Genomic DNA, 12,725 nt, shown 5'->3' with positions numbered 1-12,725 from the left:
AGCTTCAGTCTCATTCCCCAAGGAGAGGGGGTGGCTTCCTTTGTGGATATAAAGGGCCATGCTTTATTTTTCTGGCTCCATTTGTGGAGGCCAATCCTCTGTACCTGAACCATTATTTGCGTTGGACTGGGGGGAGCTCCAATGGAGCATCAGAGAAACGGGCTGTTAGCAGCTGTTGAGTCCTGAGAGGCAAACCTAGGGCCATGGGGCTTCCCTGGTGGCACAGTGGTTAAGAATCTGCCTGCCAATGCAGGGGACACGGATTCCAGCCCTGGTCCGGGAAGATCCCACATGCCGCGGAGCAACTAAGCCCGTGTGCCACAACTACCGAGCCTACGCTCTAGAGCCCACGAGCCACAACTACTGAGCCTGTGTGCCACAACTACTGAAGCCCACGCGCCTAGAGCCCGTGCTCTGCAACAAGAGAAGCCACCACAATGAGAAGCCCGTGCACCACAACGAAGAGTAGCCCCCGCTCGCTGCAACCAGAGAAAAGCCTGCATGCAGCTACAAAGACCCAACGCAGCCAAAGATAAAATAAATTAAAAAAACAAAAACATAATTCTCAACTTTAAAAAAAATACTGATGAGGGCTTCCCTGGTGGCGCAGTGGTTGGGGGTCCGCCTGCCGATGCAGGGGGCACGGGTTTGTGCCCCGGTCTGGGGGGATCCCGCGTGCTGCGGAGCGGCTGGGCCCGTGGGCCATGGCTGCTGGGCCTGCGCGTCCGGAGCCTGTGCTCCGTGGTGGGAGAGGCCACGGCAGTGAGAGGCCTGTGTACCGAAAAAAAAAAAAATGATGAAAAAGAAAAAATACTGAAAAAAAAATCTAGGGCCATATGGTCTACTGAGGCGGTCCAGAGTGGGAGCGGCCTGAGGGGTGAAGCTAGTCCTCAAACCTCTAAAAGAAAAGCTTAGGGGAACAAGGAAGGAGATTAAATTTGAGCATGAGTGTTTATAAACAGAAGCACTAGAGTCAAGAGGAGTTAAGACTTGAGAAGGTAACATTATGGAGCAAAGGCTCTGGACAGAGACTGCTTGGGTTCGAATCCTTGTGAAATATGGGCAGTTCAGTTAATCACTCTTAGGTCAGGTCCAGTAGAAGCAGAGCCCAAGATAGGGGTTTCTTAGATAAAAAGGTTCGTTGCAGAAGTAGTTTCAGGAGAAACCTGTAAGGTGGCAAGGAAGACCTGTTGGTTTCAGAAGTTTAGCCTCAGTTTGATCCCATAGAGGATTCTGGAGCATGAATTGCATCACAGGAATTGTTCAGCCTAGGATAAGGGGCTGGGCTATTCTAACTGTACATCAGTCAGTTACTGAGAGGTGGGGATATCATCTCCCAGCAAGCTCAAGGTGAGGGGATTCCCCTAAGCTAAGCTTAATCTTCCTGAGCCACTAGCAGTTACAGGACTGGGTTCACAGTCCTGGTAGAAAAGGGGATTTGGTGTAGCACCAATGACATCTGCGACACACTCTCAGCTTTAGATTCCTCATTTGTTAAGCAAGGATGGTGATAATAGCACTTACCTCGTAGGAGTGTAATAAAAGAAAGAAGGTATGTAAAGCAGGAGTGTTAACTTTTGGGGACTGAAGCTAGGAGGATCCTGGGTGATTACAGAGATTAATGTTTTCTGAAGATTAGTTTTTATTCATTGGTATTGTTTGATACCTGGGGGATTGGGCTAGCTTAATAAAGAGTTGGTAGCATCTGTGGCTTGAAAGTTTAGAACAATGTGTATTAGTTTCCTGTTGCTGCTATAACAAATCACCACAAACTTAGTGACTTGAAACAACACAAATTTATTATTTTACAGTTCTGTATTTCTGACTGAGGTCTCAGTGAGCTAACGTCAAGGTGTCACCAGGGCTGCTTTCCTTTCTAGCTGCTGTAGGAGAGAATCTCTTTCCTTGCCTTTTCTAGCTTTTAGAGGCTGCCCACATTCTTTGACTCCTGGCCCCTTTCTTCTTCAAGGCCAGCAGTGACTGGTCAAGTCTCCTCACGTTGCATCCCTCGGACACACTCACTCTCCTAACTTCCTTTTCCTCTATTTGTACAGACCCTTGTAATTACATTGAACTCAACTGGATAATGTAGGCTAATGTCTCCAGCTCAGGATCCTTAATCATATTTTAAATGTCACTTTTGCCACATAAAGTAATATTTTCACAGTAATTTTTTTATGACATAGACATCTTTATTATTATAGGGCATTATTTTGTCTCTGATGCAGGGATTGGCAAACTTTTTCCGTAAAGGGCCAGGTAGTAAATAATTTAGGCTTTGTGAGTTGTAAGGTCTCTGTTGTACCTACTCAACTCTGCCACTGTAGGAAGGAAACAGCCACAGACAATACGTATTTGAATTAATGTGCCTGTGTTCCAATAAAACTTGAATTATGGACACTGAAATTTGAACTTTGTATAATTTTCACATGCAACAAGATATTATCCTTCTTTCTATTTGCTCCCCAATTGTTGAAAAATGTTAAATCCAGGCTCACCTTGCAGCCTGTAGAAAAACACGCAGGAGGTTGGATTTTGGCTTGTGGGCCATCTTGGTTTAGAATATTTTTTTGTCCTAGCCTATTTAAGGGTTTTAGAAACAATCTTCAAATGTTTGGTAGAATTTCTTCACTGTGCTTGGCCGGTTGTCATACATATTGCAAACCTTGACCTTGTGGTCTGCACTACTTCTATTGGATTTTTGTTCCCCATGAGAACTATCCTCTTTTTAATTTTTCATGGAATTTGCTGAAGGTAAAATGGTAATGGTTGGTCTTAAAGCCTTGCTCCTGTGTGGATGGTAGATATTTGGAAACATAAAGCACACTGAAAAGAATACTCAAATTAGGTGAGTTAATCAGAGAAAGTAATCTGTACGTTGATATTTTTTCCCCACTTAACCAGAGTCACTCAGAATATGTTAACATTTTATTGGAGCTGGCTAAATTGGTGAGAATAGAGAGGTGGGTGAGAAAGAAATGTGTAGCATGATAAAACAGAAGTTATGTTCAGGAGCGCCTTGCTGGGGTCAGTTTGCCATCTCACAATATGTTGTGACTACCTCTGATTTATTGAATGCAATTTTCTCTTTAAAATATGGCACTTTCTCTTGCTATCATATTTATGCCTCTTGCTGAATGACAGTTGGCTGTCAAACACTCTTTTTTTCTTTTTGTTAGGTAAAGGGGAAGAGGACCCTGGGAGAAAATATTGCCGATAATGGAGGTCTGCGACAAGCTTTTAGGGTACGCACTGCAACATTTGCTGTGATTTTAAAAATTAAACTATAAAATACCATACGGGTGCACCTCAATTTTACACCACAGACATTTTCTTGAGGAGTTAGAGTTCTGTAAATTCTGTGAATTTCTGTAAATTGAATTATATTTCCCCATTGACTCTATTACATTCTATTATATGAATAGGGCTGCATTTCTTTCTTTTTCCTTTTTGGGGAGTAAAGTCACCCTAAAAGTAATATTTGTTATTAAGAATCATGTATTTAAAGGATAGTTTTCAGAAGGTACATTCAGTGTAATATTAAAACATGCTACAGAAATCTCAGGGCTAGGTTCATAGGCGTTTTCTTGAGTACAGTCTCTGTAGCCCTCCTTATAATTTTCTCTTAAAATACCAAACTTCTAAATTACGGTCAGAGGCTAGGGGTTCTCATATAGTGGGCCAGGTAAGAGTCCATAATAATGTTTTCATCATCCACTGGTCCATGGTTAAACAAGACACATAAGCAGCAAGATAAGAGGATGATGTAGAAAGACATTCATAAAGCTAAATGCATTCAGTGTAAAGACCAAGCTGTTATTCTGAGGTTATATCTTTCCTCTATTCTAGTTAAAATATACTTTATTTTATAAAATGATGATGATTGAAGATTATAGTTTTCCCTCTTACCTGGCAAAATTTAAAAAAATTGCCCATAGATTGGCCCCCAAATTTATTTCCATATGGCTTGCCATTGTGTTAGATTTGTTTGTTCCCTGGTAGGAATACAAAGAAAAGCTTTTTGGGGGAAGGGGGCATTATTTAACATGTGCCCACTTTGGCCCAGCTGCTTTGGTATCTATTGAGTGAAAGGTCTTTTTGCAGGTGAACCTGCTTCACTGTTAAGCAATACAACGTTGACTTGCATTTCCAGGTGTTTGTTTTCTTAAAGGAAAACTTGATAGGCTACATTTTGCACATGGTGGAGGATATATTTAATATCTCTGCACTGGCTGAGAAAAGAGAAAAGCCATTATTGCAGCAGATCATCTCTTCTACTTCTCTCCCCAGGCTTACAGGAAATGGGTAAATGACAAGAGGCAGGGGGTTGAGGAGCCTCTCCTACCCGGCATTGAATTCACCAACAGCCAGCTTTTTTTCCTGAGTTATGCTCAAGTGAGTAAGACCAAGGAAGGGGCATCAAAGATGAGATGCGGGGCTTTGGTTTGCTCCCTAGATCAAAGGTTTGGCACCAAAGTTTAATGGCATAACTTTGATTTCAGCTGCAGTCTTATCTTGCTGCTTATCTTCTGGACAAATATCACCTTTATGTTCTATGGGACATAATTAATTAACTGACTGAATCAAGGTTTATTGGTATTTTTTATCAAGTGGGTTACCAGCCTTGTGGTAACTCACTTGATTTTTAGTATATCCTGACTTCTTAATGTATTTGATACTATTTGTAACCATTTCTAGTGACTTGTTCTTTGGCTTTCTTGGCCCTGTGGTTTCCTGCATTTCTCCTCCTTCACCTCATTTGCTGACTATACCCCACCACTCTCAACCTGTGGGGGACCCTCAAGGCTATGTTCCCAACTGCCAAATGAACATGTGAAGACAACTAGAGCTGAAAACAACAACAACAAATGCAAGGAGAGTCATGTCACCCTTTTGTGAGTTTAATGGGCTCTCTGAGCAGAAATTGAAAGATGTGCCCTAAATAAGGTACAATTCTGAGTTCGAGTATCTGGCCAGTGAGCCAAGTGCCAGTTGTTCTTTGTTATTCGGTTATTGCACTGGTTTATGTCACAATATGTAGCCTCATTTTCAAACAAGTCTGGGGTGGGTTGATGACGGTTCTGATGCATGGCCTCACAGTGGGCAAATCTGTATCTGTATGCTCAAAACTGGGCAAAAGTTTTCATCAGTACAGCTTTCTGTTCCTCTTTTCGTTCACTCCTCAGTAAGCTCGTTCATTTCCACGTCTTCGGTTGACTCTGGCTAAAGAATTCTCATCTGTCTGGGGTCTTTATTTCTTAAAGCTGACATGACAACACTAAATAAATGATCATTTATCAACCTGACATCAGCAAAAGTGGAGTCAACAACAAAGTGACTTTCCTTTTTAGTTTTCTCACTTCTATCAACACACCCTCACCCTCAGTCTTTGGGTCTTCCTGGTTAAGAAACCTGGATTCTTAGGTCTTATTTGATTTACCTGTCCTCATTTTTATGACATGTGTCCCAAAAACTGATGTTTCATCCTTTTAACTGCTCTTCAGATTCAGCCTCCCTTTCTCCCCATTACCCTATTTCGTCATCTATAGACTGTCAGCCTCGATCTCGTCTACTCTGGATTATCCCAACAGCCTTATGGCATGTTTTCCTGACCTCGGCGTCTTTCTACCACTGTCTGTCTTACATGCCACTGAAATAGCATTTTATTTCATTACTGACCTGCCGAAAGAACTGCAGTGGCTCCCAAGTGCCCACCACATTGAGACCGAACACCTTTCAAAGTTCTCCTCAGTCTTATCCAACTCTACCCAACCAACTCTAAATTCCCATAGCTCCACCAGACTCACACTTAGCTGGCAGGTGTCCTCACTTCCACCGCACAATGTTCTGTTCATTATTGTGTCTGTGGTTTTGCTTTTGATTTTCCTTCTACAAAGTGACGACCCCCTTTGTACTCCTCCCCCTCAGATTATTCAGTTCCATCTTTACCTTCAGGATCCATGTCAAGTTCCACCTCCTCCGCATCTTCCACAAACTTCCCCAAGGACTCCAGTTCTCGTTAAAAAGAAATCTCCAACTCCTTTGCATTTATCTTCATTACCATGCAGTTGAATACTTAATTGTTATCAAAATGTAAAAGACTTTTACTTTTATCTTCATAGCTCGTACATCTTCATACACTTCTTATTTATCTCCATAGCATCCAGCAAAGAGGCTGGGTATATTGAAGACACTTGACATTTTTAGCTAAATTGCTTGAAAACACTGAGATTAACACAGTTCAATTAAGGAGACTTTCTTTTGGGTCAGTACTGGGCCAGATATCTAAAATAAGAACACAGATATAGTTAGAACTTTCTAGAGCAGGGATTCGCAAACTAGAACCCGTGAACCATATGTTGCCTGCTGTCTATTTTTGTAAATAATGTTTTATTGGAAAACAGCCATGCTCTATACTTTACACATTGTCTATGGCTGTTTTTGTGCTACAGTGGCAGAGTTGAGTAGTTAAAACAGAGACTTACGATCTGCAAAGCCTAAAATATTTATTATCTGTCCTTTACAGAAAATGTTTGCTGTCCTCTACTCTAGAGGACAAAGTACAAGGTCTGTCAGTTCTTATTTAGGTTCTTACTTTCTAACTTAAGGTCCATCTTAGTAGATGAAGTAAATTAACTGATATCAACGTTACAGTCATAGTTTTGAAATGTCTCCAAATAAAATTTCAAACTATATATGACTTACTTTAAAGAGATTAAGAAAAAAATGACAAGATATTTTATATTACTAATGAGAAATTTATCTTGGAGCTTTTCCTACTAGCGGATTGAGGAGATTTTCAACCTTCTATACATTGAAATAAGTCTGCTTATAAGGAGTAAAATTATTTTCTCTCCTGGGAAGATACTAGGAAAACAGTAAGAACAAAAATGTGTTTTTAGAAATCTCATAAATGATATATGAAGCAAAGACAATACTACATAATAATGTAAGAATGTAAGAGGAAATAACATACGAAAAAGTGAGGTAAAATTGTGAGAAACAACTTCACCTTAGCTAGCTTCTGAGGAAGTTAAGTACTCCCATTACAAAAACATCTTCAAAGTCAAATTCAGAACCACAGTGACGGTTGGTTTATCTTCATCAAAAGCAATAAAGCAATAGCATTGTATCACCTTTGCTGCTTCCTGTATCCCTGTAGTTGCTGTGACCCGTCAGTTTTTCCTCAGATATTCTTCTTATCCTTCTTCTCTCTCTTCTCATTGCTACTTATTTAGTAGACATTCATTGGGAACCTTCCTGGGGCCCATAAATAATCTTCAAACTACTGCCAGATAAATCTTTTAAAATACCCCTGCCAGATAAATCTTTTAAAAATATATATTTTTTATCACCTTTGTGCTCAAAACCAATGTTTAAATATAGTCTAAACACTGTAGCCTCTTGCTCAGGACTTCAGAAATCTGGCCCTATCCTCACCCTCCCCTGGTCTCCCATTGCTGCCCACTATGCACCACACAGTCCAGCCAAGCTGACTGTCTTGCTTTTTCTTCTCTCAGATATGTCTTTGTTTCCATTTTCTCCTCCACCTGGAATTCCCCCCATCATATTCATGTTTCCTAGTCCTATTCATACGTCAAGCTATATCATATTTCAAGACACAGTTCAAATCAGGATTAAGTAGGTGAGGGTACATGAACAGACAGTGCAAGGAAAGGTTTTTTTCTTGTCCATGTTCCATGTCCAGCATGGGTCAGCACTGGGGCTCTGCTCGTAGTTACTACTCAAGGACCTGGGTTTTGGAGTCTTTATCTCCACATGTGCTTCCGTGGTCACCATAGGAGTAGGGAAGAAATACGAGGAAATGTGCACTGGCCCTTAATTGTAGCATCTTAAATTGTTCTTAATACTCTTAAAACTTCTGCCAGATTTTTAAAGCTTCTGCCAGGAAGTGACATATATCACTTCTGCTCACATTTCATTGGTCAGAGCAAGTCATATAGCCATGCCTAACTTCAAAGGAGATGGAGCAGTGTCCTTCTATCCAAGGCCTGAACTAGGATGAAGCAAACAAAGTACCCAGGGTGCAAAATACCTACTTCTCATGACCATATTCAATAATGGATGATTGATTCACTTTATTGATTCAAACGAATGTGGTTAAATTTGATAAGGGCTATTCCAAGCATGTTAGCTGAATGAACACATTGGTTGATTCCTGGACACATATGCTGTTCTCTTGATTTAAAGCATTTGTTTGGAAACCTCTCTTAATTTACTCAAATTCTGGAAGTATTCACAATGATAAAACTTTCTACTCTGGGAATTGGAATAATAGATGTTACTACTGATGAAGGTGTTATCTGATCTACTAAAACTGCTTGTCATCCGTTGAGTCTAAAATTACTCTTCAGTATAATTTGGAGCAGTTAAGGCAGTAGAAAATGTGTAATTGAAACATAATTATCGGGATGTTTTCTCTTCTAGGTGAGGTGCAATTCCTACAGACCAGAAGCTGCCCGAGAACAAATCCAAGTTGGTGCTCACAGCCCCCCTCAGTTTAGGTAAATAGGCACATGGGTGACACTAGTTTTTTTTTTTTTTGCGGTACATGGGCCTCTCATTGTTGTGGCCTCTCCCGTTGCGGAGCACAGGCTCTGGATGCACAGGCTCAGTGGCCTTGGCTCACAGGCCCAGCCGCTCCGCGGCATGTGGGATCTTCCCGGACCGGGGCACAAACCCGTGTCCCCTGCATCGGCAGGCGGACTCTCAACCACTGCACCACCAGGGAAGCCCTTGTGACACTAGGTTTTAACTGCGCATCTCCATCTCCTCCCCTACCCAGCCATCCCAGGGGTCTAAAATGGGTGATCTGACCAAAGCCTGCATTGTGAACAGTGATAGCTCCATTTCCCGGCCCCCCCAAAAAAATCTGGCCAAACAGAAACTAAGCATCTTTTCTTTAATTAGTAGGAAGCTGGTTTAGTTAGCATTCTCTCACCTAAATTTCAGTAGTAGGCTTTTGTACACACCTCTAGTATCAAGAGGTCTATGAGATTGTACAAGACTCCAAAGGTAATTTAGAATCCAAATCATAGCTTTAGTATTAATTCCCATTTATTATCTTCCAATTTTTGAAAGGCAGCAATCCATGGGTGCCCTGAGCACACCACAGGTGCTCGGTAAACTGGCATGTTTGATGTATCCAACTGCCTACTTTTTAGAAACATGGGCCAAAAGTCTCTTTTCTTAGATAAGGATGAGATCTTATGCACTGTGGCTTAAAACACCTAGAGCTCTGGTTTAATTTGTGTTGTAGAATATCCTATTTAATGCCTCTTGTTCTTTCATACAGCCAACCAACAGACATGAATAAGTGCCCACTTTCTGAATAGCTCTGAACACCAAAGAGGACATATAGTGATATTTAGCTATTGTAATTCATATCTGGAGGCAAAAGCTCTATATTTTGGCTTTTAGTTTGAGTCATATTTTGAAACAATTGCTTATATATGAAGGGAAAAGAATTATGAATTACAATCTTATTTAATTGTCAGAATGTATAAAATATTAAGTAAAAATAAAATTAAGATTAATATTACTTAACCCATGCTAGGTTTCTAGCATAGTTTGAGGGAAATTTTCTATAGTAGGGGACAGAGTTATAATAGTAAATGCAAGAAACCGTAATAATTTGTATTTATTTGTTCTTTACTTAGAACATATTACATCTGGATATCTTTATATTTAATGTTTAAATGAATCCATTAGCATATTGCAGGAAAGTCATCTAAAATTTCTCCTGTTTTAAAGTCTTATTCCCAAAGCCTTGCCTTAGAAATGCTTCAGAAATTGACTATAAATTACCCAATAGCATAAAAATCTAATCATTGTGTTAGAAATTCTCCCCCACTGGGCTAAACTGTCAAGAATGCTGACAGTCTCTAATGGACTAAAATTTGATTCCACTGACAAATGGTGCAGATGAAACCACACAGTGGATTAATTACTCAACAGATAAGTTTTTAAAAACTAATTTCCTTTTACTAACTAGTTGCCTGTAATGTTGGATTTTAGCTGATAATTTGCAGAGTATACTTACTGACTGTCAGCTAAATTCTATCCTTAACACTTTCCCAGGGTGAATCATACTATGAAACCTGCATCCCTCCCCATACATCCCAGCTAAAACACAAGAGGTTATGGGGATTCGGGGATACAGGCCATTATATTCATTCAAATGCCCATAGGGAACAAAGTCATTAGGGAAGAAACAGTCAGTGGCCGAGAATGCTGTCTCTAGTCAGCCCTTTGAACATGCAGTCGAGTAAGAAATAGATGAGGGGGGAGGTTTTTTCCTGGCTTGTTAGTGATCTCTGCGGTAACTGTAGATTTTGAGTGCAGCAGAAATCACACAATGGAAATACCACTTCCAAAAGGCAGTTAGAATCAAAGTGCTGAATAGGAATCCGCAGTCTTTACTGCAGTCAGGGAACTTGCAAGAACACCAGATTTTGGAGCTAACTCCAGTAAAGCATTACTCATCAATAACAGCTAGACACCGTTCATTAGTTTACGGTTGCATAAACCAAATTCTAGGTAAATATGAGCCTTCAAACATAATAGGAGTTTATAAAAAGTGTTTTTGTAGATTGAAAGAGTTCTTTAAAGATAATTTAGGGACTTCCCTGGTGGTCCAGTGGCTAAGACTCTGTGCTCCCAATGCAGGGGGCCCGGGTTTGATCCCTGGTCAGGGAACTAGATCCCACATGCTGCAGCTAAGAGTTCGCGTGCGACAACTGAAGATCCCGCATGCCACAACTAAAGATCCTGCACGCAACAGTGAAGATCCCGTGTGCTGTAACTAAGACCCTGAGCAGCCAAATAAATAAAATGTTTTTTTAAAAAAAGGTAATTTAAAGATAGCAACAACATGGATGAATCTTGACAGACATAATACTGAATGAAAGAAGTCAGAGGCAAAAGAGTGCATACTATGTGGTCCACTCATGTGAAGTTAAAAAACAGGCAGAACTAATCTATGGTCAGACTAGTAGTTATGCTTGGAGGTGCTACTGTTAGGGCACACAAGGGAGCCTTCTAGGTGCTGGAAATATCCCATGTCTTGATCTGGGTGGTAGTAACATGGGTGTATTCATGTGAACTAAATGAGCTTTACATTTTAAATGCGTATACTCTCTATCAGTTATATCTTCCTTAAAAAGCTAAATTAAAAAATAGTTAGAAAAGCTAAGTATTGGTAAATCTTCTAGTTTGTAGGAATTTGTGAATTTATAGGAATGTACGACCCTATACACAATTTATAGGAATTGTAGATCCTACAGTTTATAGAAATTTGAAGATATTTGGAAGATTAATAGCATTTGTCTGGTTCTAGTCTCGGCTCTGTTAATTTCTTTGGAAATTTACTTAACCATTTTGGGCTTCAGTTATCTCCCTGTAAACAGATTAAATGAATGCAACATCATATCAAGCAATATAATGATACAGTTTTATCCAGAACCTGTTGATTTGTAAGAATTAAATGACATGGACTTTGACATATCTTTTTCAGGGTCAATGGTGCAGTTAGCAACTTTGAAGAATTCCAGAAGGCTTTTAACTGTCCATCCAATTCCACGATGAACAGAGGCACGGACTCCTGCCGACTCTGGTAGCTGGACTGTTGGTTTATGCCATCCTGAGAGAGTTGTGCAGTGCTCATCACCTACTGCTTTAGGCCTGTGTTCCCCTGAGGTTGTTTATTTTTGATGCATCTTCATTACTTGGGTATTGCTTAGATCTAAACAGTATCTATTCAGAGTTGTAAGGCTTAAAAAAATGGAATGCAAAAAATCGAATCAAGTATGTTTCTATAGAAAACCAAACCAACAAAAATAAGTCCCTAGGCTGCTTTTGTTAAAATGCTGTCTGCTGAATTGTTGCTGTTGTCCATTTTAGTGTGTAAGCCACAGCTAAGTGGTCCATATCATTTTAATCTACAGCTTTGCAGGGGCCCTAAGTAGAACGTATCCAGAAGAAAATTCAGCCTATTACACTTGCAACCCTCAGTGATGTGGACATGTGCGAGGATATCTGGGAGGTCTTTCTGCACTGTGGAGCGCACTGTGAGATTTCACACATCGTCATTACATAGCGTTGATTAACTCTAAGGTAGTTAGATTAGAAATATGTTGAATTCTCATTTTACAATATTTGATGAAGTTCTTGCCTTCAGCTTTGGAGTCTGTTGGCATGAAAACGTGCCTCACAGCTTGTATCTGGTGTAGCTTATTGCCCTGCTCAAGTCAGCATGAGCAAAGCTGGCAGAAAGGCTGCTTGGTAAAGGTTTGAGTTCGTCAAATAGAAAGACAAGGTTGTATCTGTAAGTCCCAGAAGAAGCCAAAACACCTAGTCACGCAACAGTGGGGACACTAAGAAATGACATCTTCAAAATTTGATCTAGTCTGCCCAAACCTTGGAGATTATGTCATCTGCTGGATACTTCTCTTCAGTCCAGTTCCTGATTGTCTTGTTATCCTCGTATATGTGCATTCTCCTGTTTCTGAAATGAGTAGGCATCGAGAAAATGATTATCTGATTCCCCTTTAGGAATGTATGGCTTTCCTTCTCCTTTAGTGCAAAGGGACAAACCCCACACTGAGGAGGGCGCAAAGTGGCTCAGTTAAAGTTACCTCTCTTTTAAAGAACCTTTTTGAAAAATTTCTTGATTAAAGACATTTTAGAATCTGTTGATTGAATTG

General features: G+C 40.3%; 1 protein-coding gene across 1 annotated transcript in view; it reads left to right on the top strand.

Moving 5' to 3' along the window:
- PHEX (phosphate regulating endopeptidase X-linked) overlaps nt 1-11,639 on the top strand; it is a 196,724-nt gene extending 185,085 nt beyond the window's left edge. Inside the window, exons 19-22 of the mRNA XM_060137789.1 lie at nt 3,180-3,245; nt 4,291-4,395; nt 8,449-8,525; nt 11,537-11,639. Of these exons, the coding sequence (XP_059993772.1) occupies nt 3,180-3,245; nt 4,291-4,395; nt 8,449-8,525; nt 11,537-11,639 (351 nt within the window). The remainder of the gene's footprint in view (nt 1-3,179; nt 3,246-4,290; nt 4,396-8,448; nt 8,526-11,536) is intronic.
- Nucleotides 11,640-12,725: the final 1,086 nt, after the last annotated feature.

The sequence above is a fragment of the Lagenorhynchus albirostris genome, chromosome X (assembly GCF_949774975.1).
Source record: "Lagenorhynchus albirostris chromosome X, mLagAlb1.1, whole genome shotgun sequence".
NCBI lineage: Eukaryota > Metazoa > Chordata > Mammalia > Artiodactyla > Delphinidae > Lagenorhynchus > Lagenorhynchus albirostris.
This window is presented reverse-complemented; position numbering and strand designations above follow the sequence as displayed.